Source organism: Trichechus manatus, unplaced genomic scaffold (assembly GCF_000243295.1).
Source record: "Trichechus manatus latirostris isolate Lorelei unplaced genomic scaffold, TriManLat1.0 scaffold00001, whole genome shotgun sequence".
Classification (NCBI taxonomy): domain Eukaryota; kingdom Metazoa; phylum Chordata; class Mammalia; order Sirenia; family Trichechidae; genus Trichechus; species Trichechus manatus.
The window spans coordinates 21,678,282-21,705,422 of NW_004443937.1; the positions used below are offsets into that span (position 1 = coordinate 21,678,282).

Genomic DNA, 27,141 nt, shown 5'->3' on the forward strand with positions numbered 1-27,141 from the left:
AAGGGATCTTATTCAGATTCATGTTTTGGAGGGTTATGATCAATTAATTTTTTGACAATGAAAGAAAGAAAAGTAACTTTCTGGAGCACAGGGTCAATAACATTGTTATAAAGCTAAAAAGAAAAATTAATACCAACTTACTGCTTGCTCATAAAAAAAAATGAAGCCCTTGATCTAATTAAGATTATTGAGAAAGATTAGGTATAGATGAGTAATTAATTTGCGAGGCCCTCTGTGTACAGGGGTACCACTGGTGGTGCAGCGGTTAAGCGCTCAGGCCGCTAACTGAAAGGTTGGTGGTTCGAACCCACCAGCCGCTCCATGGGAGAAAGGTTACATCCATAAAGATTACAGCCTTGGAAACCCTATAGGGCAGTTCTACTCTGTCCTATTGAGTCGCTATGAGTTGGAATCGACTCGAAAGCAACAGGTTTGGCTTGGTTTGGTCTCTGTGTATGGGTACAGGGGTCAAGTATTCATTCTCATTAAAATGGCAGGTACTTGGCTGCTATTTAGAAGGCTGATATTAGCTGCCTTCCTGCACTGAGTCTAGAACATGCCAATGAATCTGTGCCATTAATTTACTCCAGTTTGTGGCCGATTGCAAGGAATCCTGAAACTCTCATTTCTGCTCATGCTCATTAGTTTATGATCCCAGTGATACTGGTTACTCAATTAATTAAAAAAAATTTCAGATATACCCTGCAAATAAATACCAAACATTTCTGTACCCACTGTCTTTAATGCACAGTCCCACCACCATAAAAGGCTGTATATAAATTAAATAAACTCAGCTTTCTTAACCATTTTCTCAGCTTAAGTTTGTTTTCACCTTAAATGAAGACAAAGTTCCATTTATATCCAAAATATATTTAAATATTCCAAAGATATCATATTGGACCTAAGTTATCAAAAATATCAACAAAACTTACGTATCTTATATTTACGAACCATTTGTAAGTTTTTAAGTCACCCTGTGCTAACTCTCATAAAAACTAACAGCCACATTTAGACTTAAAAGCTGATTTGGATTTTAAAGTGGTTCCTGGGGGATAACTGCCAATTACCAAAACTAGTGGAACTGAATCTAGCGGTTTATTGCATCCTTCAATCTAAAAGACCAAAATAATTCCATTCTGATCTTCAAATGATGCTCCTTCTGAAGGGCCCCAGATCCTGCTGTCCTAAGTCACGTGCTGCGCCAGGGATCCTGCAGAAACACTCAGCACAAAACCAGGGCTGGTATCGAGGGACCTCCTCATGCCTTCAACTGCACCCGTGAAAAAGCCCAAATCTTCAGCTTATCAGTCCAGTCTGGTTGAAAGAACTTCAAGGATGGAAACGTGAGGTGAAGTCGAGAAGCAAGAAGGGAAACAGACTGATCCTCAAAAGAAAATCCAAGGATCCGTTCACCTCATGGCAATGTCATCGTCACACTCCACAGTCAGACTGCTTCTCCTGAAGCTGCCTTGTCAGTATCTGATGCGAAGACAGAAAAGCCACTCCTATGTGGAAAAGGATTTGCCAGAGGTTCCTCAGCCCGTGCAGGTACATGTTGCCCAGGCAAATAAAGAGCAGCATCAGCATCACCTTCACGGTCCTGGCTGGACTGTAGAACAGGTACAAATAACACTGCAAGGACGCCACAAAAGATCCGATCAGAGGCAGTAAAGTGGCCACAAGGTCAGGTGCAAGTCTCACCTCCCACACCTACCACCCACAGTGTCATTCTCTGCACACATTAGCTTATTAAATAGTGTTCACTATGGTGATGCTTGGGCCCACTGGAGAGGCTGCTGTTAGTCACTGGACAAGAGACAACTAGGGATTTGGAAGAGAGAAGTTAAGTGAAATGGTGTCACAGGAGGAACTGGTGCACAGCACCCCTGAAAGAAATTTAACAAATAAAGAGAAATGCCCAGGCTGTGGGCCATGGACAAAGAAGAGATGTAGGTAAGGGGCAGCCAGGCCAGGATCCCTGACAAGATCGAACAGCCTCCAAATGAAGTGTTCCCTCAGGGAGGAGCAGAGCTGGGGAAACTCTAGCCATGACAGCCGAGTAAGTGGTGAGAAGCTGAAGGAAAGCCGTGCTTTTACTATTTTGGTTTCTCCTGAGCCACAACTACACTGAATATCACTGTTGCCTAGATACCCTCCTTGGCACCTCTTCAAAAGCATCTCTGAGTCAGGGAAAGGTCTCACAGCAGGGAGAGTGACTTGTATTCTGTGTAGGGCTATCACATGGAAAAAGGACCCTGATGGTGCAACATTTAAGCACTTGGCTGCTAACCAAAAGGTTGGCGGTTCGAACCTACCCAGCAGCTCCATGGAGAAAAGTCCTAGATTTCTGCTCCTGTAAAGATTACTGCCTAGAAAACCCTATGGGGCAGTTCTACTCTGTCACATGGGGTCACTATGAGTCAAAATCAACTCGACAGCACCTAACAACAACAACACAGAGAAAATGGGCCATTTTTGTTCTGCAAAAGGTAGAAATAGCTTTTTGGCCCAATATAAAAAAAAAACATACATACTTTCTCAAAGCACGAGCAAATCTGACAAAGGCTCAAGCTACGGTGGGAGAGAGAGTCCTCCATCGAAGGAGCTATCCAAGTAGGAATGCAGCTGAAGGAATGAAGGTGGAATGGTAAGATTGCAGCCCTGAAAGGCCTAAAATGCAGACTCTAGGAAACTTCCATCGGCAACACCCAAGCTTTTTTTTTTTTAATTGTACTTTAGATGAAGGTTTACAGAACAAATAGCTTCTCATTAAACTGGACACATACTGTTTTATGATAATGGTTAACCCCATGACATGTCAATACTGTCCCTTCTCAACCTTGGGTTCCCTATTACCAGCTTTCCTGTCTCCTCCTGCCTTCTAGTCCCTATCCCTGGACTGCTGTGCCCCATTACTCTTGTTCTGTTTTATGTGGCTGTCTAATCTTTGGCTGAACAGGCAACACCCAAGCTTCTGGAGCTTTGTTTTCTGAAAAGTGAGTGCTTTTTCAGTCTTCGGGTGAAAATTTCTTTTTGCACAATCATGTAATTCTTAAACCATTCTCAGACATACAGTTGATCCTAATTATTCATGGATTCCATATTTGCAAGTTTACCTACTCACTAAAATTTATTTGTAACCCCAAAGTCAATACTCGTGTCACTTTTGGGGTCCTTTGAGGACACGCGCAGGGTGGCGATAAATTTGAGTCGCCTGACGCAAAAAAAAAAAATCTGAGTCGCGCAACACGCACATTCCCAGCTAAGGATGAACAAGGAGACACTCCGCCTTCTTGTTTCAGCTCTCATAAGCAAGTGTCCTTTTTGCGGTCTATTTAGTGCCACATTTTTCACATTTCTGTGATTTCTGTTGGTAATTTCACTGCTTAAAATGGGCTCCAAGCATAGTCCTGAAGTGCTGTCTAATGTTCCTAAGCACAAGAAGGCTGAGACGAGCTTTATGGAGAAAATATGCAGGTTATATGAACTCTGCTCAGGCATGAGTTACAGTGCTGTAGACTGAGTTCAATGTTAATGAATCAACAATACATAATAAATAAAAAAACAACCAAACCTGTTGCAATTGAGTCGATTCCGACTCATGGTAACCCCACGTGTTACAGATTAGAACTTGCTCCATGAGGTTTTCTTGGCTGAACTCTTTAGGGAAAACCATCAGCCCTTTCTTCCTCAGTGCTGCTGGGTGGGTTTGAACCGCCAACGTTTAGGTTAACAGACAACTGCAAACTATTTGCACCATCCAGGGGTCTCAAATAATAAATAAGGGATGTTTAAACAGAAACACACATAAAACAAGATTATCTATTAATCAGTTGATGAAAATGTTGTAATTAGAGGCTCACAGGACCCTAACCCTGTATTTCTCCTAGGGGCAATGGTTCAGTATTTGCTAATTCAGTGTCTGCAGCAACTTTATGGAACATAACTACCCCAAATAACAAGAATCGACCATGTGTGCAACAGAATGGGAGTGCCCTGAGAACAAGAATTAAAAAAAAAAAAAACTTAAGCACACAGAGAAAGTATTAACATCCTAGCCCATGTGAAGGATGAGGAAAGGGAATTAGAGTCGAGTTTTAATTAGAATTAATTCTGCCTATAGGGGATTCAAAAGATCCTTTCTACCCTACCCCCTAAGTATTCAGCTTATTTGAAAATGAGTAAATAATAATCAAAGTCCTCTAGTTAATGTTCTAATTTTTGTTCCATTTTCTATGGGCAGATTTGAGTTAGATGGTATTACTATTAAAAACAGCAATTTTTCCGTATGACCTAGTCCTATCTTTAAACAAACACATATGTATAGATGTTACTTCCGCAGAAAGACATTTCTGCACTTGGACTGCCCGACAAGAGGCATGAGGCAAGACCCTGACTCACACTGGTCAGGCCCAGCCCCACCCCCACTGCAATCTCATCCCACCTTTCTTGTGAGTCAAATCCAAATTCCTGGTTCTGATGTGCTGTTGCCAATGGCCCTGTGGCAACAGGCCAGTGGTTTTCCTTTTCTGAGCTCAGAAACCCCTCCTTTGTAAAATGAGAGGATCGGGCAGGGTGGGCCTAAGGTCCTTCCACTAAGGTCTTGATATTGTCCATGATCTGAACCAAGACTTTGGCGGAACAAAAACAAATCCAGAAACTTGCTGATGTTTCCAACAGAAGAACTCACCAAAGGATCAACGTTTCACCCACCTGGAAAATGCAGGCTACAAAAGGAATAAGAAAAGCAAGAATGTTTCCAATTTCCTCCCGGGCAACCTAAAATAGGTATGAGGAACACAAGAAAGGGATATTTAGATGAATGGAAACACTATGACATGAAGTACTTTACTCCTCATTAGGTCTGGTGTGGCTGACAGTGCAAAATCCCTGGCTGGGTGAGTCCCTTTTACTTGCCAGATCAGGGGTTGGCATGCAACCATTTTCAATGGCCTGGACACACCATGCCCTTTCCTGTCTCCATGCATCTGTGCTAAGCCCTCAGTCCCACTGCCTCTCAAAATCCTACTCATCTTTCATGTCAAGCTTTCCTTAACCTCCACCCCCCAACCCCAGCACTGCTACTATGCTCTGCTTTGTGCCACGAGAGCCCCTGAGGCAGGGAGTATGTCTTAGCCACCTAGTTGGCCAAGTACCTGTTCTAGTGGGTACAAATGGACACTTGGCAGGTATCTGGTTAAGGAGCTAATGAGTGGTTGAAAACATTAAGAGTGGAAACCACACCACACATTAGCCAGAGATGAGATGCGGTAACAGTTGGTTATCATGCTTATAACACAGGCCAGCAGCCATTCTCCACACAGGTCAGTCTACATTAGCCCCCTGAGGTTCAACATCAGCCATGCTTCAGACTTTAGCCACAATATATGTAAATAAGCATTATGGTTCTATCTTTAAAGGTAACACCTATCTGTTATGCTTCTAATGGTTCTTTGCTTTTTTAAAGTATTTGAGACACTTCAAATTTTTAATAAACTGTTTTTTAAAAAGAATTGAAATGGAAAGTTGCTTTGAGATGAGCAAGCCAGGAAATAAACTTTTCAGTGATACAGTTCTTTGACAAAGACATAGCGAAGACCTATATATCTAAATTATATACATTATATGACATACTGTAAATATACTATATTGTATCTACATTATGTAAGTCAGATAATGAGACAACCTTTTCCCGGGGGAAGAAAACAGCATGAATCTTAAAGTCTGAGAATCAACCTTTGCCCTGGGTGAGTAATCCAGCCCCTAGAGTGAATCCCGGGTTCCCAAGGGCCCTGGGGCAGTCTGACATTCTTATGGCACATTGTCCATTTCTCACCAATACCCCAGCAGGCCCCTCTACTTAGGACAAGGGACACAAAAGAGCTACTTCCATATTTGTTCAACTAACTACAAGGATTAAAGTTAAAAATAAAAATTGTACCTGAATTTAAAAAATTTTAAAACCTTGGTGCATAATAATCTTATGAATAAAATGTATCCCAATCAGTTCCTTCTACCACGTTCTTCCATTTAAACGGTAAAGATGAGGTTACCTGCAAAGAATGTTCTGCAAGGTGAATTCCACGGATGAGGTTCAGGGCAGCACACATGATGTTGAGAATCAGGGAGAGGATGCCAAGGGCTGTCACTGGTTCCATTCGGAAATTAGGAGCTTCACAATTAAAAAGAAAGAAAAAAAGTGTCTAGTGAAAATAATCTCTATTCGAAAGGAAAAATAAAAACATTAACTAGACTTCCACTAATGCCAAGTTCACTGTGTTAAACACAGAATTACAAACACGTTAATTGAAAAAGGAGTAGAAGTTAAGAGGGGGAAACAAGGCAAGAAATGACGGACAGAATGGATCTGGGAACCCGAGGTTGAGTTTCTTCCAGAAATAGGCCCCTCCTCTCTGGGCAAGCACAGGTTTTTTAAGTGCTTGATTTCCTTTCTATTTAAAGCAGTGGTTCTCAATCGTGGGCAATTTGGCGCCCCAGTGAACATCTGGCAATATCAGGAGGCATGGTTGGTTGTCACTGCGGGGAGTGAGGCTGCTACTGGCATCTAGTGGATAGAGGCCAGGGATGCCGCTACATACCCTACAATGCACAGGACAGACCCCACGACAGAGATCCAGCCCAAATGTCAAGAGGGCTGAGGTTGAGAAACTCTGATTCAAAGCAATTTCTTATGTTATCAGAGAGGACTGTGGCTTTACATGTAAACTGGCTGTCAAATTTCTGAAAGCATTTCTGTCTATACCTCAACCCTCAGCTTGTAAAATGCTCTACTCCTGATAAAGTGATGGGGTGGTGAGGCGAAGGCGAGAATGAAGGCACTGTCACTCTTGAGTCCTGCCATGCCAAGAGGGAGGCCGCCAGGCATGGGGGTGCAAGCGCTGCCCAGAATGTCTCAACAGAAGCAGAAGCAGTGTGTTCACCCAGAGAAGTGCTGCCCCCTACCTCAGCAGTGCTGCCTCCCACCCCAGCAATGCTGCCCCTCACTTCAGCAGTGCTGCCTCCCATCTCAGCAGACCAAGCAGGTCTGTCAGCCCCTACCCAAGTGCCAACAGAAGTGCCCACCACTTCAGCAGTGCGAAAAGTGCAAGCAGAAGTAAGCCCCAGGCACATGACCAGAGAATGAGCCCCAGAAAAAACAAAGAGCATGAAGTCCACTCCAAGTTACCATCCCATGCCCCACTCCCTGAGACAGCCAACTGATCAGGCCTGCTCACCCCTGCTTCTCGATGCAGCCACACTTTGGACAAAGTAGCACCAGGATGGAGTCTTCCTCAATATCTCCCTCTTATTGACTAGCAGCTGCAATTTTCATCTCAGACAAGAATCTGGTTCAAAACTGTCTAATCATCTTTGCTGATATGTATCTAGATCACCCTGTTAGCTTCTTGGAAACATGGGTGGTGTGCCCAGACGCTGTTTCCTATTACCCTTCCTGTCTGCTTCTGTTCCCCAGACAATTAAAATAGAATTCCTCTGGCAAAAAAAAAAAAAAAAAAAAAATGCTGTACTCCTTTTCTGACAAGGACAACAATCAGTGTCATCTGTGCTTCTATAGCAAGTCATGGCAAATGCAATTTTTTTAATTCTAAAATAATTTGGAAGAGGAGGAAAACATTGACTATTTAAGCTACAAACTGTTTCTAAAACTCTAATTACAACAAATCATCATTCTCTCATTAAAGATAATCAATGAAATTGATTCTGGGTCACACAATTAAATGGTGTCCCACCCCACTTTCCTGTTATGCTGTTTGTAAATCATCTTTTCTTGTCCTTACATTTCACACACACATATATACAAATACCTAGTGATAATCCAAGTTATGCCTATTGTTAGTGTCTTAAAGTTTCCACTGAGTAATCCCAAATTCCCATTAGAACAGAACATGCTACCTGTAAAGATTCTAGCCTTGGGACAATAGGGTAAGTTAAACCACAGTAAGACATCCTAGAAAGGATGGGCAAGTTGACACTGTTTTCTTTTTTTTTCCTTTTGTCTAGTATTTGAAAAACAAAACATATATTACAAAGTTATCCCTATCTTCATATATGGCAAGGGAGAAGCTTCATGCTCATTTACTCAGTCTTCCTTCTACAAAAGTTAAGTTCACTCCCGATATAAATTACAACAGCTTACTGATTGGCATGAGAGCCAACACAGGAATTTACTGTTTGAAACAGATTAAATAAAAATACAAAGTTAAGGCAAATACATTAAAATCTGTACCACATCACTTTTAAAAACTCAAACAATGAGTTGAGTATAAACAATTAAAACAGAATAATTAGACTATGATATAGTGTAGAAGGAGCCCTGGTGGTGCAGTGGTTAAACACTCAGCTACTAACCAAAAGGTCAGCAGTTCGAACCCACCAGCCACTCCACAGGAGAAAGATGTGGCAGTCTGCTTCTGTAAAGATCATAGCCTTGGAAACCCTATGAGGCAGTTTTACTCCATCCCATAGGGTCGCTATGAGTCAGAATGGTGTAGACAGGATTTGACTCTTGTATCATTTCAGAACTTAGACTATAAATATCCACTGTTATTGATTTAATTATATAAGCAGGGAATGCAAAAAAAAAATTATGCTTCAGTAAATGTGCTAGGCAATTGAGTGGCTCATGGTGTTAATGGCAGGCTAAGTCACAGAAAGCCACAGCACTGTGATCATGTCCATTAACACATCCTTCTTCAGACAAGAACTCTGAAACCCACAGGGATAGAGGGATGTCCCCAGAAAGTGAGAGCCCTAGAAGCCCTGGCTCCAGGCCTTCCCCAACACTCTCACCCCACAGCCTCCCTCCAACAAGGAGGGCAGGGCCTTCTAAGTGCAGATTCAGGCTGAGAAACTGCAGTGGTTCACTAAGTGATGGGATAAGGACTCACTGTCAAAGAAACAATGTACACAGAATGCTAATCTGTACAGTTCAATGAGTGACTTCCAGCAAAAGAGAACGGATCTCCTTCACAACGTTTAAATTTGTAAAGCTCCATCTTGGTTAAGAAAACAGCCTGCCAGTCGCTCTTCAACTCCTGAATTTCATCATAAGAGCAGCCTCCCCCCAGACCAACCTACTGTCATAATAATCCGTCGCTATCGAGTCAATTCCGACTCCTAGTAATGCTATAGGACAGAATACAACTGCCCCATAGGGTTTCCAAGGAACGGCTGGCAGATTTGAACTGCCAACCTCTTGGTTAGCAGCCAAGCTCTTAATCACTGTGCCAACAGGGCTCCACTGTCATAACAGTCAAGTGTTTTATTACTGCCACCCGGAAACAGAATCAGTTCGTATTTTCCTCCACATATTTTGTATACACTATCCCCACCATCCCCCAAACAATAGCCATCCTAGTGAAAAATCAATGCCCATTTGAAATGCATACCACCGCCTCATCTTCATTTACATCAGAGAGCAGCAGGCAACTTACCAGGCTCCAAATGTACCTGTGTGTGACCGTTCATCATCCCATTTGCCACATCTGTGTCCTCCAGCATGAGAACCGCTGGAGGCTGGAACTCAAGTTCCTCCTGAATTTTTTCCAAGCTGCTCTCCATCTGTGAGGATTTTACATAGTTAAAATGCCACTTCACTTTCTGTATGATGCTGTCTGTAAAAAGAGAGCAACCCAATTTAGCATTTTCATCAGAATAGATGTTATAAGTCAACACGCACAAAATGTTCTAAGAAAGCGAATGTCAGCTAGATTCTGTGGAATATCAAGTTATGCACAAAGGTCAAATGATTACTACATATCAACCCTAGTCTGATCAATCTCTCCAAGCAGAATAATTAGGATGTGATAGTGTGTCTACAGAGATGGCACCAAACATCAGAGAAACCTCAGTGAAGAGGGAGCAGGCATACAATGGAATATTACTCAGCCAGAAAGAGAAATGAAGTCCTAGTGCAAGCCACAACATGGATGAACTTTGAAAACATGTTGCGTGAAATAAGTCAGTCACAAGAGGACAAATACTGTACGATCTCATTTATATGAAAAAAGCAACTACATAGAAACCAAAGATTATCAGTGGTTGCCGGAGGGAGGGGGAGTTTTTACTTAGAAGGTATTGAGTTCATGTTAATGGTGGTGGAATAATTTGGAAAAGGATAGGGATGATGGTTGTGCAACATGAAGAATATAGTCAATGTCACAGAATTATACATGTAGAAATTACTGAATTGGTGAATGTTTCGTTGTATATCACCACAATAAAGAAAAAAAAAGATGGAGTAAGAGTGTTAGGGGCTTAAATCTTAGCTCAACCACTTCTTCTGACAGTACAATCCCAGGCAATTCACAGAATGTTTCTAAGCTTTGAAAATCGGGGACAGTTATTTTGGACCTGATTATCTCAAAAAAAGGTTTGTGAGAAAAAACTCACAAATGAGTGTGAGTATGTTGAGCAAACTGAGACGACATATTTGAAGGGTATTGGTTTTAATTATTTGTTTTATTTTAGTATTAATCCATTATCAAGTCTTTACAAGTGTCTGAAGTTTCATACATATTGGCTGGCAAAGCAAAATCATGTATAATTCTAACATCAATGTACTTTTACTCACGCTCTACTCACGCTCAGTAATGAGGAAGCATGATGCTGGGGAAGTTCTTCTGTTCAGAGGCATACCTAAGGCATGGAAGGTAGGGTGCTTGCCCTGGGCATCACTTTTTTTTTTTTTTGGTCGGGGGGAGTGCCAACTTGGGACATGGTGCTGAGCAGTTTCTACTGGTCATTACAGTTTCCATCTCCAGCTGTGAGAGATCATGCAGCATTTAAAACTAATTGCCACAGGCCCTATTTTCCGTAGCTACGCCGCTGCCTGTCAGAGCAAGCACACTGCTTTGGAAGGAAGGCATGTGCAGAGATGAGGGGAGAGAAGAGCACAAATCCAGCCAGCTCCAAATGAACAGACAGCCAAGAGGCGCTGCAGCCGGGACCTCTTTGGGGCAGCATGCCCTCCTCACAGGAAGAAGTGGGCTGAGAGCAGTGGTTTGATTAAGGCCTCACAAGGAGACTAGGCAGAACTCTCGGTCTGTATGACAGGTTTTCCAGGCCGGGACCTGTGTACCCGGGAGGTCCCTAGCACCTTCAGGTGACACCAGAAGATGGTGCTGACCCCATTCCTTGATGGGCAAGCCTGCAGACCCCATGAGGAAATGTGAAGGCTATGGCAGTAGTTGCCAGAAAGCATAGGTGGCAACACTTCTGTGCTGGCCCTGCACTTGACCATTTGTACCAAATGCTGCCATGACATCATGGGGCAGCGGCTGCTTACACAGAGACCACAGAATGCCCCCCAACTCCCACCTCTACCCCCATCATCCCAGGAGCTCAAAGTGGCTTCAATCACACCTGAGATAACTGCAGGTTCTGACTAACAAGCTGCACTCCACAGCCCCTGAGCCTCTACAGGTCTCTCAGGTGGCTCCTGGAAAAGAAAGTCTTCAGAGCAGTGTTTCTCAGCCCTCTGAGGGAAGGACCAGGTTTGTCTCATTTCCACACTGCTGCAGGCCGATACTTGCATAAAATACAATTAGAAATATCACAACAATATCAAATGTCAAATTAAATAAGGATTTCTAAACACTTAGTACTCTCATTTTTGGTACTTACCTTATTATGGAAGGACCAGCTCAGTACCCCTTTTGAGTAGTTCTGCTCTACAGCAGAAGTCAGCAACCTTTTTTTTTAAAGCACCGGACAGTAAGTATTTTAGGCTTGTAGGACATACGGTCTCTGTCACAACTACGCAGTCAACTCTGTCATCGCAGGGCAAAAGCAGTCACAGACAATATGTAAAAGAATGCAGGTGGCTGTGTTCCACTTCATTTACAAAAACAGGCTGCTGGCCCGTGGCCACAGTTTGCTAACCCCTGCTCCAGAGGGCTGTGGTGAACAGTCTATACAGGTTTCACCCGCCCTCCGTCCTGCCCTCATGCACTGCAGGGATGAAAAGCCAGAGTGTTAAACCACGAAGCTTTCCAGGCCCCTCAGATCACTGTGAAATCTCACAGTACACAGCTGTTCTTCAGTGGCAGGTTACTGCACTGCCAATGCTTTTCCCTGACGGTGAAAGCCAAGCTCCACTCTAAGCCCTACACATACAATGCTGGAGGAGAGAACAATAAATTTGAAAGAGAGTTACGAACCAAATTCAAGAAAGGCATATGGCCTGGAAGCTAAGCCAATGCAGGTGGTGTCATAGGAAGCCGTGAATTCCCACCACAAGGTCTCCAGGAAGCAGAAGGCCATGGCTGCTGGACACTGGCGGGAACAGATAGCCATGCAGGCCACATCCCCCGAAGAAGAAAAACTGAAACAAAAGGGTGACATCTCCATTACTGGGAACCAAAACCAGAAAGCCAGTTGCCATGCAGTAGATTCCCACTCATGGCGACCCCATGTGCTGCAGAGTAGAACTGCTCCATAGGTTTTCAACCCTGTGAACTTTGGAAGCAGATCATCAAGCCTGTCTTTCAGGGCACCTCTGGGTGGGTCTGAACCACTATCCTTTCAGTCAGTAGTCGAGCACTTAACTTCGTGCCACCCAAGGTACTCCTACTGGGAGCTAGACCCAACGTATTCCCGCCCCACACCCAGACCCAACCTTGCAGCAGTTTACTGCATATATACTGTATCTTCAGCTAGACCTGTTCCTGAGACTGTGCCTTTCTTCCACTGTTTCTAAAATGTCTAGCAGTATTAGCCACTGACAGTGTGTGATTACTCTTATTGATTCATGCATGAGGGATGCATATTCCATTAGCAAGAATCAGCCTCAGACTTCTATGCATCTTTTGAGAAAAACGCTTTCCTTCTTTAATCTACATCAACAGATATTCTAATGTTAAATCACCATGGCATCCCGAAATAAACTCTTTTTGGTTGTGAGTTTATACATATTCATACACATATGACTGCTGGATTTAGTTGCTAATGTTTTATTTAGAACTTTTGCGTCTATCCTAAGATCAGCCTATAATTGTCCTTTCTTGTACTATCTTCATCTGGCTGTGGTGTTAAGGTTATTCTGGTCTGATAAAATGAATATGGGGATTTTCTTCTCTTTCTACTTTTTTCAGACTGTTACATTATTGTTATGGATTGAATTGTGTCCCCCAAAAATGTCTGTCAACTGGCCATTGTGTTTTGGAAGCAGGTAACTTGTATTCTAGATTTCACAGATGAAGACGAACTTTCCCCAGGATGAATTTGCACTTGGAGTTGATTTAAGACTTTTGTGATATGATGGGGTGAATATGTTTTATATGTGGCAAGGACATGAATTTTGGGGGGCCAAAGGGTGGAATGTTATGGATTGAATTGTGTCCCCCTAAAATGTGTGTCAACTTGGCCATGATTCCCAGTACTGCGTGGTGGTCCTCCATTTTGTGATCTGATGTAACTTTCCTATGTGTTGTAAACGTGTTGTAATCTCTGCCTGTGGTTAATGCGGCAAGACTGGGCTATGTTAAAGAGGATTAGGGTGGGATGCAACACCCTTACTCATGTCACAGACCTGACTGGTGTAAGGGGAGTTTCCCTGGGGCATGGCCTGCATCACCTTTTATTTTACAAGAAGTAAAAGGAGAGAGAAGCAAGCAGAGAAAGGGGAACCTAATACCACCAAGAAAGAAGTGCCACAAGTGGAGTACATCCTTTGGACCCAGCGTTTCTGTGCTGAAAAGCTCCTAGACCAAAGAAAGATTGATCACAAGGACCTTCCCCCAGAGCTGAAAGACAGAAAGCTTCCCCTGGAGCTAGCACCCTAAATTCAGACTTCTAGCCTCTTAAACTGTGAGAAAATAAATTTCTGTTTGTTAAAGCCATCCACTTGCGGTATTTTTCTTATAGAGGCACTAGGTAACTAAGACAACTATCATTTCAAGTTTTACAGGCTCTAGTTGTTCTATCTGTTGTGTCTACTGACTCCCATTCATTATGGAATATTTCCTTTGTGCTTTGTCATTTTCTCCAGAGTTCATCACTGTGGGGCTCCTTTATTTCTGTAAGAATCCCTCAGGGCCTGAGTTGCGCTACATTTCTTCCACAGTGGTTCAGCATTTGCTTTGGCCAACTACCCCCAGGAATGTCATCAGACTGGAACCAATACTGATACTGAACCTTGGCTTGGGAATTCCTAGACCTCAGGGAGCATAAACTCACACTCTAACCCTAGTATGAGGCACAGGATCAGGGTTTCAATTTCTGAGGTGAAATTTTTATTCTTCCTTCCCATCCCAAGCCAAGTAGAGATGAGTACCCTGTGTCAGTGAGTAGACTATTCCTCATCTAGCATCATTTCAGTAGGGTTGTAGCTGACCAGAATCCTCCCCTTTGTGCATGGGTCTGAGTTCCAACACTCCATCCTACATAGGCCCAATGGCCTCTCTTCTCATGGGTTCTGAAACTCAAGCCCCAAGTTAGCGATGATGATAACCCCAGTGTCATAGTGTTACATATTTACTATCTTGATACTCTGTTCCCCCTTCATTTCTGACACATGGGGGTTTCTTGCAAGTTCAGCTATACTTTTAAAATAATTTTTGATATATATTTACCCATATTTCTGGGTGTTTCTGGCAGGAAGATTTTTAGGTTATATCAATCTACCATCTTTTTGTAACTAGAAAATCTGTACATAAAAACTTCTTCAATTAAAAAGAAAAAAGGATGACCCTTCCTCCCCTTCTTATAAACAGAATCCTCCAGAAGGATATACATCTGTCTAGGATAGAGATATTTCTGTAGAAAAGAGAAGTCCTTAACAATAAAATAAGCTATGGTACTGCTCACCTGTAAAAAAGGAAAGCCTCAATTATCCTCTGTGAAAATGATGATGAGTATTTAATTCAAATGCAAGTGAGCAGAACATCTTTTCTGTGAAAAACAGCCCTTGACAGAGGTTTCCTATCTGAAGTGCAGCACAAAGTCCCCATAGAACGTTAGTCAATCACAGCATAATGAGGAAGGGACCACCAAGGAAGGTGGCTTCAGACCCCCAGAGCTGTGTGACAGCTGCCTGTGCCTGCTACCAGGCCATGGCCCTCCCTGCTCATCAGACACTGCTGCAAAGCCTGGTGTCTGCCCTGGGCTTTTCCTTTTGGTTTCGTGATTCTGAGACTTAATTCCCTTAAAAGGACCCTAACTTATCAACTAAATATTTACTGTGCAAGGAGAGCGAAAGAGAGACTTGCTAAGAAGTGCCTATAATACTGGAAAACACAGATGTAAAATCTATTACAAGTCATTTTGATATTTTAAAGCCTACCTCACCCCCAATCCTGCCATAGAATGACCTGTACTTGGAATAGTGCCTGGCACATAGAAAGCACTCAATAGTATTAGCTAATATTATTATTATTATAACCACTTGATCCCTACTTCTATTAGAGTACTTTTCCTGCTGTATTACAGTCGGTTATGTATTTCCCTTGTTACCTCATTAGGCATTAAGTTATTTGAGAAGAGAGACCACAGCATGACCAGGGCTCCAACAGAGACCTAGCCTCATTCATTTTTCTCTCCACTGTTGCTATCACATAATATATGCTGAAAAAACTAAAAAGCAAAAACTTTTGGGGTCCAGAAACCTGTGCATTCCAGGCCATCCAGGGAGATGAAGGGCTGAGTAGTTTGGTGGCCATGTCCTCACTTACAGGGAGATGGAGAAGGGTGGTGGGATTCTGAGCATCTAACTGGATGCCAGTGGCAAGGAGTGCAGTAGGTAAAGATGGAAGTGAGAGTGTGTCCTCCTGAATAAGAGCTGTAAGTGACGTCTTTTTTTCTTTGTTTCCTCATTCTCGTCCTTTTCCCTTCCCTATATTACAATCCAGTATCGCTTCTCTCCTCATATTTTTCTCCTCCCCTGCATCTAAGTGGGGAAAACAACCAAACTACAGGCATGAAAACTGCTTGAACTTGGGTCTCCCGATGCTCATGGGCAGGAGCCAAAGAAGCAACACACAAGGCTCTGAGAAACTCATTTCTCCCTTGTAAACACCCACAACCTCAGACCACTGTCTGATGCCAGATCTAGTTTTAGTACACAATGTGATAAGCATAAAGTTACCTCAACCTGTGGTTAAAAGTAATGCATATTTTGCTGATATTTAGGAAAAAGTGAATACGCTTGCTTACTGTATATTGAGGTCACGTCCTTCTGCAGAACCTCGACCTGGATACTGGGCTAGTCGCAAGGCTAATGTCTTGAGCCGTCTCCTGCATTCCACAAAATCTTGGGTGTGGTAGAAGTCCGTGGAGGCTGAGAGGGGCAGTCCATCCCTCACCCGTACCACACATGCAAAAAGGATCATGGACATGGTCCACAGGAGAAGTCATGAGGACACCTGAGGAATAGAAAGACACCTTATTACTGAGGGCCAGGTGATGGTGCCACAAGCACCCCCTGAAAAGTCCACTCTGGGTTGTTCAACTGCTAAAAATGCTGCTTTTATTATTTCCCTGTCCTCTACTGCTGTGTCACTCCCATTTTCCTTCCCTCATTATCCTCCCTAATGGTCTCTCCTTCATTCCTCTCTAATGCTTTCTAGAATTCAGCCAACTAAGATGAAAGAGAAAGGAAGAGAGAGGTAAGGGAAGCGGGCCCAGAAGGGCTCAGGAGCAACAGCAGTAATGAAGTGAAGGGACACAGGTAGCAAGATGGCCCTAAAGGGACAGGAAACGCCTTACACTGAAGCAGGGGCTTGCGTTCAGCTACCTGCGCATTCCAGGTCACCTAGGGAGATCAGGGCAGTTTGGTGGTCATGCTCTCACTTGCAGGGAGATGGAGGAGGGATTCTGAACATCTAACTGAATGCTAGTGGCAACAGAAGGCAAAGATGGAATAATAGAGTACGTCCTCCTGAATTTCTACAAATATTTGATACAAAGCCAGTCTTCAAAATGATGACTGAGTTCCTACAGATGGCTAAAGGAAGCCGTTCAGCAAATTATATTACGGGAAGATACTAAATATTTGGCCATGATATGTGAGCGCCATTAAAAAAACAAAAGGAAACAAACTGGGGCTCCATAATGCCTTGGCAAATTAGAAAATGGTGCCTCTTTAGGTCGACACAGCCTCATATCAGTTCAGCTGGCAGAGCACCGGCTGGGTTTCAGCCCCATCTGTTAATTTCACAGGGTGCTTGTGCAGGGCATAACCTGTACATCTGTACGTGGCAGCCCTGTGACCAGGGATTAGTGAATTGGCCACTTTCAGCTCTAATGGGTCTTTCCATGCATCCACACTCCCGTTTCACAGATCCTATCTACTTGATAGGATGTTAATAGGTTGACCATCATGTAAAATGGCGGACCTTTCTTCCAAAGAACTCTAGGGATGTTAACCTTATTCATCATCTCAACTCTTTTGAGCAGTAAGAAAGGGCAGCCCCCGGGACGCGCACTACTCTCATCTCTGTGCCTCTGCGTATTCTTTACTTGCCTGCAGTGCCATACCCCTCACTTCCCCATATCCAAATTCCACCTCTACCTGCAAGAACTGTTTCAAACCCATCCTCTCCATGAAATCTTCTCAGACTTGCTCAGCTGGAAGTACTTTCTCCCTCCTTTAACAAGTTCCCAGGGAATCTGCCTCTTTGTTCTCTACTTACGGATTCAATATTTCCACTAAACCAAGAACAAACCTGTTGCCATCAAGTCGATTCCAACTCAGTGACCTATAGGACAGAGTAGAACTGTCCCATAGGGTTTCCAAGGAGCGGCTGGTGGATTCGAACTGCCGACCTTTTGGTTAGCAGCTGAGCTCTTAACCACTGTGACACCAGGCCTCCAGTATTTCCACTACCTAAGTGTAAGTCCTGAGAATAAAGCCCATCCTGGAATGAATGAATGAATAAACGAGTAATTATTCCCATTTGACATATGTAGAAACTGTGATAGTATGAGAACGCAGAGAAGGCAAAAAGAAAAATTAATCTACCAGCCAACAGATCCCACACAATCCATTTGTTGCATCCCCCCACATCTTTCTTTGTGGAGTAAAACTGTGAAAAGCTCTAGCAAAAATACAGAAACATTCTGATTGTTTCTAACCATGTACACATACCTTCTGTTTTCAACCACTCCTAACAACGATAAAAATGTTTCCTAAAAGTTTTTATTCCCATTTCCAAAAGCCATTATACTTTATGAGCCGCCCAAACTATATGTAATATATTTTTAAATTTCAAACTAACAAAGTAGCTTGAGAAGTATTAAGGCAATTTTTTAGAAAATCACACATTCCTATTTCCCTTAAGTTTTACATCTTCCGTGCAAAGTGGGAACCTACTGAGACTCTCATGTTCCAGGGTAGACCGCTCCTCCTGGCCCCTTTGAGACTCAGCTCAATTATCACCTCCTCAGGAGAGTCCTCCTGACCCCCTCAAAGATCTTATCTCTTCATCAAGTGCTCTCATGGCACCATGTCCCTCTCTTTCACAGGCCCTGCATGGCTGTATTATTATGTTTGATAATTATTCATTTGTGTCTGTCTCCCCCAGTGGCCTGAAACTCCATGAGGCCAGGGACCATGCTTATCGCTATATGCCCTAGCACTCAGCATGATGTCTGGCACATAGTGGTACTCAAACGAAAGAATAAACTGTTTTAGAAAAACAGAGACAATGGTGTCTGTAGGTGGAGTCAACACAAAATTCCCCTCGTTGCAGTCGAGTTGATTTCAACTCATAGCGACCCTATAGGACACAGTAGAACAGCCTCATAGGGTTTCCTAGGCTGTAATCTTTATGGAAAGATGCCACATCTTTCTCCTGCAGAGCAGCTGGTGGGTTCAACCTGCTGACCTTTCAATTAGCAGCCACGCGCTTAACTACTGCACCAGCAGGGCTCCTCAACACAAAATTAACAGGCAAAAAATATTTTCTATTCCTAAAGTATTTTGAAAATGAGTTAAAAGGGTACTTGAATTGTCTGTTTCTGGAGGTTGTTGTTGTTGTGTGTCGCGGAGTTGATTCCAACTCATAGCGACCCTACAGGACAGAATAGAACTGCCCCATAGGGTTTCCTAGGCTGTAATCTTTATGGAAGCAGATCGTTGGGTCTTCTCTTCTTCAGAACAACTGGTAGGTTTGAACCAGACCGGCACAATTGGCCCCTGACTTCTGTATTCCCAACCACACCCTTGCCATCCCATCAACACTACCAATAAGGATGTCTTCCTCACTGAGCTTATTCCCCTCTTTTAAGCCCCCTCCCTTATACTCATGCAAACGCAGGTGCACATCCACACACAAAAACTGCTAAGTTCCCAGCACCACTGGCAGGGCTAGGCCAACTGCCAGAGGCACTGTGGGTTGTACATCAGCCACTCGGCCAACAGTAAGACTTCTAGCACCAGAAAGGGAATCAAGTGGTGGGTGTATGTGGGCCAACAGCACTACCTTCCATATTTTTGTGACCTTCTAAAATATATAATTTGAAAACAATTTTTAAAAAAGTTACAGGGGACAAAGCCCTGACAGAGACAGATGGAGACTATAAGATCAATTTGAGACCAAGACTGAAAGTCTAAACAATAACTCCAGCAAGAGCCTTAAACCAAGACATACAGACACTAAGGTCAAAAGAAAAAGACAGTGAATCAATGAGATACTCAGAGAAGCAGAGACTGGACAGAAACACCTCAAGGCAAAATAAGATATTTGGGGGAAGGGGAGGGCTGGAGTAAACAGTACGCTCTGTTAAGGGAAGGCAGTACACATTTATTCCAAGTGTCAATCCCAAAACATCCTCAATTGGCTGACAATCCAGTTCCTGAATGAACACAGAATCGAGTGTTGTCTTGATGGAGCATCTATTATGTGCCAGGTATAGCGGTGTAGTGGTTAAAGTGCTCGGATGCTAACTGAAAGGTCAGCAGTTTGAAGCCACCAGCCGCTCTGCAGGAGACAGATGTGGCAGTTGGCTTCTGTAAAGATTTACAGCCTTGGAAACCCTATGGGGCAGTTCTACTCTGTCCTACAGAGTAGCTATGAGTCAAGTGGGTTTGGGTTTTTGTTTTTTTTTTTTAACTGTTATTGTTGTGCTAAACCAATAAAAAGGAAAGTGGTAATGTTTCCAAGTGACAGTAATTCTTAGAACCAGTTCTGCCACTGTCTGAAGGACCTGGAAGTCCCCTCCAGGCTTTCTACTTTATCCATCATACCCTTTGGTAATCAAACTTGCTTTTCCTCAAACATTAGCATTCGAGATAAATGAAACTCTTACTATTTTCAGTTCTATCAAGTTATTAGTACCACAAACTACTGAAACCCACAACCATTTAAAAAATATTTATGACACTTCACTGAAGATGACTCTGGGGTGTCAACTGTTAATTGGGTTACAATTCACCCAATATGAAATAAATAACTTAAATAATCCTGTAACTAAATTTCCTTAATTATGAACTAAATTTCATAATATAAAAACTTCCAGAAACAACTCTCCAGCCCAAATGGTTTCATTGGGGAAATCTACCACCAGTTAAAAAAAAGAATTAACACACACACACACACAAGAGAACTAACACCAATTCTACACAATCTCTTTCAGATAATAGGAGAAGAGGGAGAAGCTAGTATTATCCTGATACTAAAGAAAACTATGGACCAATACTCCTTGTGAACTTATATGCAAAAATCATTATTAGCAAATAGAATTCAGCAATATAATAAAAAGAATTAAACACCATGACCAAGTAGAATTTATTCCAGAGATGGAAGACTGGTTTAATATTCTAAAGTCAATCAATATAACCCACCATATTAACAGGCCAAAGAAGAAAAATCCCATGATCACATCAATCGACGCAGGAAATGCACTTGACAAAATTCAACACCCCTTCATGATAAAAACTCTCAGCAAAATGGGAATAGAGGGAACTTTCAGAACTTGATAAACAGCATCTACAAAAAGTCTACAGCTAACATCATACTTAACAGTAAAAGACTGAATGCTTTCCCTCCAAAATTGGGAACAAGGCAAGGATGTCTGCTCTCACCACTGCCATGAAATACAATACTGGAAGTTCTAGCCAACACAATAAGGCAAGAAAGGAAATAAAAGGCATGCCGATAGGAAAGGAAGAATAAAACTGTTCCTATTTTCAGATGACATGATTGTCTACAGAAATAATCCCAAGGAGCCTAACAACAACAACAAAAAAAAAAAAAACCCTCCTATAACCAATAATTGGGTTCAAAAAAGTCAAACAATACAAGGTTATATACAAATCAATTGTATTTCTATATACTAGCAATGAACATGTGGTAACCAAAATTAAACATACAATACCATTTCCAATTGATTTAAAAAATGATGTCAATAAGCCTGTTATTTTAAAAAACTAAATACTTTGGTGTAAATCTAACAATACTTGTACGATGAAAACTTTAAAACACTGATGAAAGAAATCAAAGACCTAAATATGTGGGGAGATAGAACATGTTCATGGATTGGAAGACTCAACATAGTAAAGACGTCAATTCTCCCAAAATTGATAAATAGGTTAATGCAATTCCTATCAAAATATCAGGAAGATATTTTGTAGATATAGATGTGATTTTATAAAATTTATATGGAAAGGCAAAGGAAGTTAAATAGCTAAAACAATTTTCAAAAAAAAATAAAGTGGAAAGAATCACTATCTAATTTTAAAACTTATTATTATATAGCTACAGTAATCAATCTCATGTGGTATTGGCAGAGGGATAAACCGATAAATGGAACAGAATAGAGAACCCAGAAATCGACCCTCACAAGTATAGTCAACTGATTTTTGGCAAAAGTGCAAAGGCAATTCAATGGAGGAAGAAGAGTTTTTTTAAAACAAATAGTGCTGAAGCAACTGTGTGTACACACACACACATACATATATACAGGCCAAAAAAAAACTTGCCCTAAATCTCACAATTCATGTAAAAATTAACTCAAAATGTATCACGGATTTAAATGTAAACAGTAAAATTATAAGACTTTTAGAAGACAACATAAGAGAAGATCTTCAGGACTTGGTGGTTGATGAAGAGTTCTTAGACATGATGACACCAAAAGCACAATCCACAAAAGAAAAAAATCAGTAAGCTGGGCCTCATCAAAATTAAAAACTTTTGCTTTGCAAAGTCCATGTGAAGAAGATGAAAACACAGCTACAAGAGTAGAAAATACTTGCAAACCACATTTCTGATAAGGGATTCATATCTAGAATTTATAAAGAACTTTCAAAACTCAACCCAAAAAAATTAACAAACAATCCAATTAGAAAATAGGTAAAAGACATGAAGAGATATTTTACTGATGAGAAAATACAAATGGCAAATATGTTCAACATCACTAGCTATTAGGGAAATGCAAATTAAGACCACAATGAGATATTACTACCCATCACAATAGCTGAATTAAAAACAGTGACAATATTAAATGTTAGCAACCATGTGGAGAAACTGGTGGGAATGTAAAATGGTACAGCCACTGTGGAAAACAGTTTGTCAGTTTCTTAAACTAAAACATGCGCTTAGCATACTCAATAGCATTCCTGGGCATTTATCTCAGAGAAATGAAAATGTATGTCCACACAAAAGCCTGTGCACAATTGTTCATAGAAGCTTTATCTGTAACAGTACGAACAGTGAATGGTTAAACAAACTGTGGTACATCCATACCATGGAATAATACTCAGCAATACAAAGGAACAGACTATTGATACATGCAACAGCTTGGATGGATCTCAAGGGCATCAGGCTGTGAGTAAAAGAGCCAATCCAAAAGTTTACATACCGTGTGATTCCATTTATATAACAGTCTCCAAATGACAAAACAGTAGAGATAGAAAACAGATTTTTGGTTGCAGGAGTGGGTGGGTGGTTAGGGACAGGAGAGGGGACCGGCACGGGTGTAGCTATAAAGGAGATCACTGTGGTGATAGAATAGTTCTGTATCTTGATTCCGGTGGTAGTTAACAGGAATCTACTACACATCTGGTAACTATAGAACTACACACACAATTTATACCTATGTCAATTTCCTTCTCTTTTCAATTTCCTACTTTTGATATTTTGCTATAGTTACGTAAGATAAAACCAACAGGGGAAACTGGGTGAAAGGCACACAAGTCCTCTCTGTACTACCTTTGCAACTTCCTGTGAATCTATAACTGTTTTAAAATAAAAAGTTGAAAAGCTCCTTATCTGAATTATGCTCACACTTGCTTTTTATGTTTAAATGTCATATTTTAATATCTCTACTGGTAGAACAGTAATAATCTTATGTGGTAATTAACTGTAGGTCTACTGATTTATGCATGAATGTTGAAGGGTATGCTCTAGAGTGAGCATCTCCATAACTACATGACATTTCCAAAATGGAAGATGCTCTAATCTCAAGGTTCATTAGAATGAAGCTGCTAGATTAAAAAAACCAAACCTGTTGCCATCAAGTCGATTCCAACTCGTAGCAACCCTAAAGGACAGAGTAGAATTGCTCCAGAGGTTTTCCAAGAGCACCTGGTGGATTCAAACCGCCGATCTTTTGGTTAGCAGACGTAGCATTTAACCACTATGCCACCAGCGAGTGTTTAATTTAAAAAAGGTAGGCAGTGGTATGAATCTGTAAAATTGTCACATTTATAGAAAAAAAAGTTATCAATTTCACAAGGACAAAGGCAGCTCCAGAGTGCTCAGAGAAAGAGGCACTGTTCTGTCTTCTAGGACTTTCCAGCTCCTTCCACAGGCCAGTGGACTTTGTAACCTAGCACGGTGTCTGGCACACATGAGGAGGCACACAATAAAAACTGCCGAATGAATGAATGAATGACCTAAGAGCTGCCTTATTTTTGCTCATGGAAACAAGAAATGTAGGTTTCCAGATCCCTTGCCATAATTCTGATCTATATTTTGAATACTTTTCTACAGTAAATCTCTACTTGGAGAGAAAAAGAGGTTTGTTTAGATGGAATTTTTAAAGAAGAATGTGAAGTAGCAATCAAAAACACAGCACCTGTGTTACGAAGTTTTAGAAAATATATTTTAATCTGCCCACTCCCCCGCCATTTCCTAAATCCTCTTCCCAGCATCTGTTTATATACTGCTAATGCCACAGATTATCCCTATTCTACCAGCAAAGACTTGGTGCCTATGCTGGAGGCCACTCTCATTCCCACTGTTCCCCTCCTCCCACCCTTTACCATAAATTCTCCAAATTCCCACCACATGTACCATTTCTTCCCCTTCCAAAAAGAGAAAGTGAAAGAGAAAACAACATCAAATGACCAAACCAAAACCCAAGCATGTTGCTGTCCAGTGAATTCCGACTCATGGTGACCCCAAGTGTTACAAAGTAGAACTGCTCCATAGGGTTTTCTTGGCTTTACTCTTAACAAAAGGAGACTGCCAGGCCTTTCTTCTGCAAGCTGCTGGGTGAGTTCAAACTACCAACCTTTAGGTTGGTAGTCAAGTGCAAACTGTGCACCACCCAGGGCTCCACTGGGCCTTGCAAAAGTTAAGTTTAATTTAGAACATAAATATTCAAACACAAGTGTTCACCACAAGGCATAATGCCTACTCCTAAAACATAAAACACAGAAGACAAAACTGAGGTGCACCACCCTTACTGAATTCACCTTCAGCCACAAGACTTGGGAAATGGTTACCTAAATTTGTAGATCATGTAAGCTCCTTGTTCTCCGTTGCTTGGGGATTGGGTGAAGAGGGGGATGAAGGTCAACTCTGTCATTTGTTAGGAGCTGAGAAGTGTAGGGGGTTGAACTTGATGGGAACTAATATATGCGCCAGGCACTGTGCTAGGAAATTTTGTACTCATCACGTTATTTACATACAAAACTCATCAAAGATCTGTTAGTAGGGGAAGGAACCCAGGCTTAGGGTTACACTTGTTACAATTGCCCCTTACTCACTGTATGACCTTGAATAAGTCGGTTTTTCTATCAGTAACCTGTTGGATGCAGGACCTGATCTCTGAGGTTCCTTCTAAGAATAAAAAACATTGGGACTCCAAGATGTCCTCTGTGTTGTAAATACAAACACTTAATTCAGAGCTATACCAACATTGTCTAAAATACATTTTCCAGAGCAAACGCTATTAAGCCAATTTAATTCTATACAGCATTGTTAAACCATTTCCAATTGCTTCTATTTTACTAAAATTATCTTTATCAGAATCAATTCGCTTCTATGTAAAATGTAATGAAGATTTACCCTATCCATTCGTTCTGAGTTTTTTCTTTTTCTGATCAAGTCACAAATTTTACCAATTATTTCCCACCACCGGGAATGTTCTTCTGTGGTTTTGATTTTTCATTTCAATTTTTCCCGCAAGTGCTTTATCCTGGGTCTGGAGGACTATGTGTAAACCTGTAATAGACACAAATGTCCACCTCCTACAGTTGACGTTCAGAAAGTTGGTCTAGGGCATCTAGTACTTGGTAAACCAAGTCTATAATATCTATATGCTACGAGAAGTCTGATGTCAAAATTAAACAATTCTCTGATTTGAGCTCCGAGGATGAGACAATCGCCCGTCTCGCTTCTAGGACACACCCAGTCTCCTCCCACTGGGGGCAGCGCTCAGCGCGCATCTGTCAGCCGAACGTCCCCGCAGGCACGTGCCTCAGGTTGTCCCGGGTCCGGGGAGCAGCCAGAGGGAGAAAAAGGGGCAGAGAACGCCGAGAAGCCCCAGAAAGCCCCGCGGGGCTAGACCGGGACTGAGGGCGGGGCGGACCCGGTGCCGCCAATACCTCCAGGCCCGCCCCGCACCACACCCGACTCCGCCTGCTCTCGGCTAACGGGCCACGGCGCCCGCCTCCGCGCGCGCCAGCCCTCACCTCGCCCCGACGGCGGCCTCCGGGAGTCGGCGCCCACCCGCCGCGCTGCTGCGCTACCTGCCGCTTCCCCGGCAACCTTAGTCGACCGGGTGGACCCGGTTCAGGTCACCGGCGGCCCGAGCGCAGGTAGGCAGTGGTGCGCAAGCGCAAACTTTGCGACGCCATTGGCTGCTGCTAAGCCCACATCGCCGAATCCACCAATCCTGGTGCACCTCCACAGCCCAGTTCCCGGCAGGGTCGCAAAGAGAATGGGTCTTAAAGGGCTGCGACCCAAAAGTAGAGGGGCGTGGCTGGGCGCACCCCTTCCAGTTCCCTCCCCACCTCCCAGCTCTCACCCGCGTGGGTTTGAGGTACAAGCCTGCAAATCCCGCTTCCAGAGGTGAGAGGAGGCTAATCTGGATTCCTGCCGGTGCAGTGAGCTGGGCTGATGTTCGGGGGCGGGGAAGCTCCGCGTGACGGCGGAACACTCCTGGGGCGTAGGTTCCGCGATGCCCCAGGCTAGGCTGGAGGCCTGAGACAGACAAACCAAATAACACGGACTCCTGCCAACCTGGACGCGGAGCCAAAGTCCGACCCCGGAGCGACCACGCCCCCGGCTGGAGGCAGAGGCACCCACAGTTGGATGGCGGGCTGACGGGAGACTGAGAGGCAGAATTTGTCTATTTATTCATTCAACGAGTATTGAACACCTACTGTGTGCCAGGCACTGTGCCACGTACTGCGAACATTGCGAGGAACTCCTGACACTAAAAGCTACGTTAAGAGAGGACAGTGTGAGAGCACCCATCAAACAGTTACACAAACACGTGTATAAATACAAACTGAGATACATGTTCTTCGGAGAGGAACAAGGTTTTTGGAGGGCATTTACAGGAGCATCTGGCCTGGAACGGGGGTCAGAGGAGGTTTCCCTGAGAATGTGACGCTGGCTAAGTAGCAGCTGACTAGGCAAAGGGGAGAGAAATAGAGTGTTTCAGACAGAAGGAACAGCGTGTATAAAGAACCCTGTGTAGAAGGCAGTAGGGCTCCTTTCCATTTTGTAAAAATCACTTTGGTTGTTGAAGTGAAGATCAGATTGGAGAAGGCTCAGGGTAGGTGTGGTGAGACCAGCCCAGAAGCCAGTTTGTCCGGGCAAGAGAGGATGGAGCTGTAGCGGGGACTGGGATGATGGTGAAGAAGAAGAGAACTGGGCAGGCTGGAGAGAGATGTAGGAGCAAAATCAACAGGACTTGGTGAAGAACTGGATGTGAAGCGGTGAGGAA

At 42.8% G+C, this 27,141-nt stretch overlaps 1 protein-coding gene across 1 annotated transcript; it reads right to left on the reverse strand.

The window, feature by feature from the left end:
- Window positions 1–1,082: 1,082 nt before the first annotated feature.
- Window positions 1,083–26,126, reverse strand: SEC22C (SEC22 homolog C, vesicle trafficking protein). Its single transcript, XM_004368427.3, has 7 exons — window positions 25,880–26,126; window positions 16,174–16,382; window positions 12,183–12,346; window positions 9,456–9,635; window positions 6,054–6,172; window positions 4,714–4,779; window positions 1,083–1,632 (listed from the first exon to the last, which is right to left on the reverse strand). Exons 2-7 carry the CDS (start codon window positions 16,353–16,355, stop codon window positions 1,432–1,434), a joined length of 912 nt encoding a protein of 303 aa, XP_004368484.1. The 5' UTR covers window positions 16,356–16,382; window positions 25,880–26,126; the 3' UTR covers window positions 1,083–1,431.
- Window positions 26,127–27,141: the final 1,015 nt, after the last annotated feature.

Bases quoted from the DNA above. Each gene is read 5' to 3' on its own strand.
- SEC22C (XM_004368427.3), bottom strand. From the start codon at position 16,355: ATGTCCATGATCCTTTTTGCATGTGTGGTACGGGTGAGGGATGGACTG. The intron at 12,347-16,173 runs GTAAGCAAGCGT...CTTTTGTTTCAG, and splicing joins GGACGTGACCTCAATATACA to TTTTTCTTCTTCGGGGGATG. The intron at 1,633-4,713 runs GTGGGTGAAACG...GCGTCCTTGCAG, and splicing joins TTGTAGCCTGCATTTTCCAG to TGTTATTTGTACCTGTTCTA.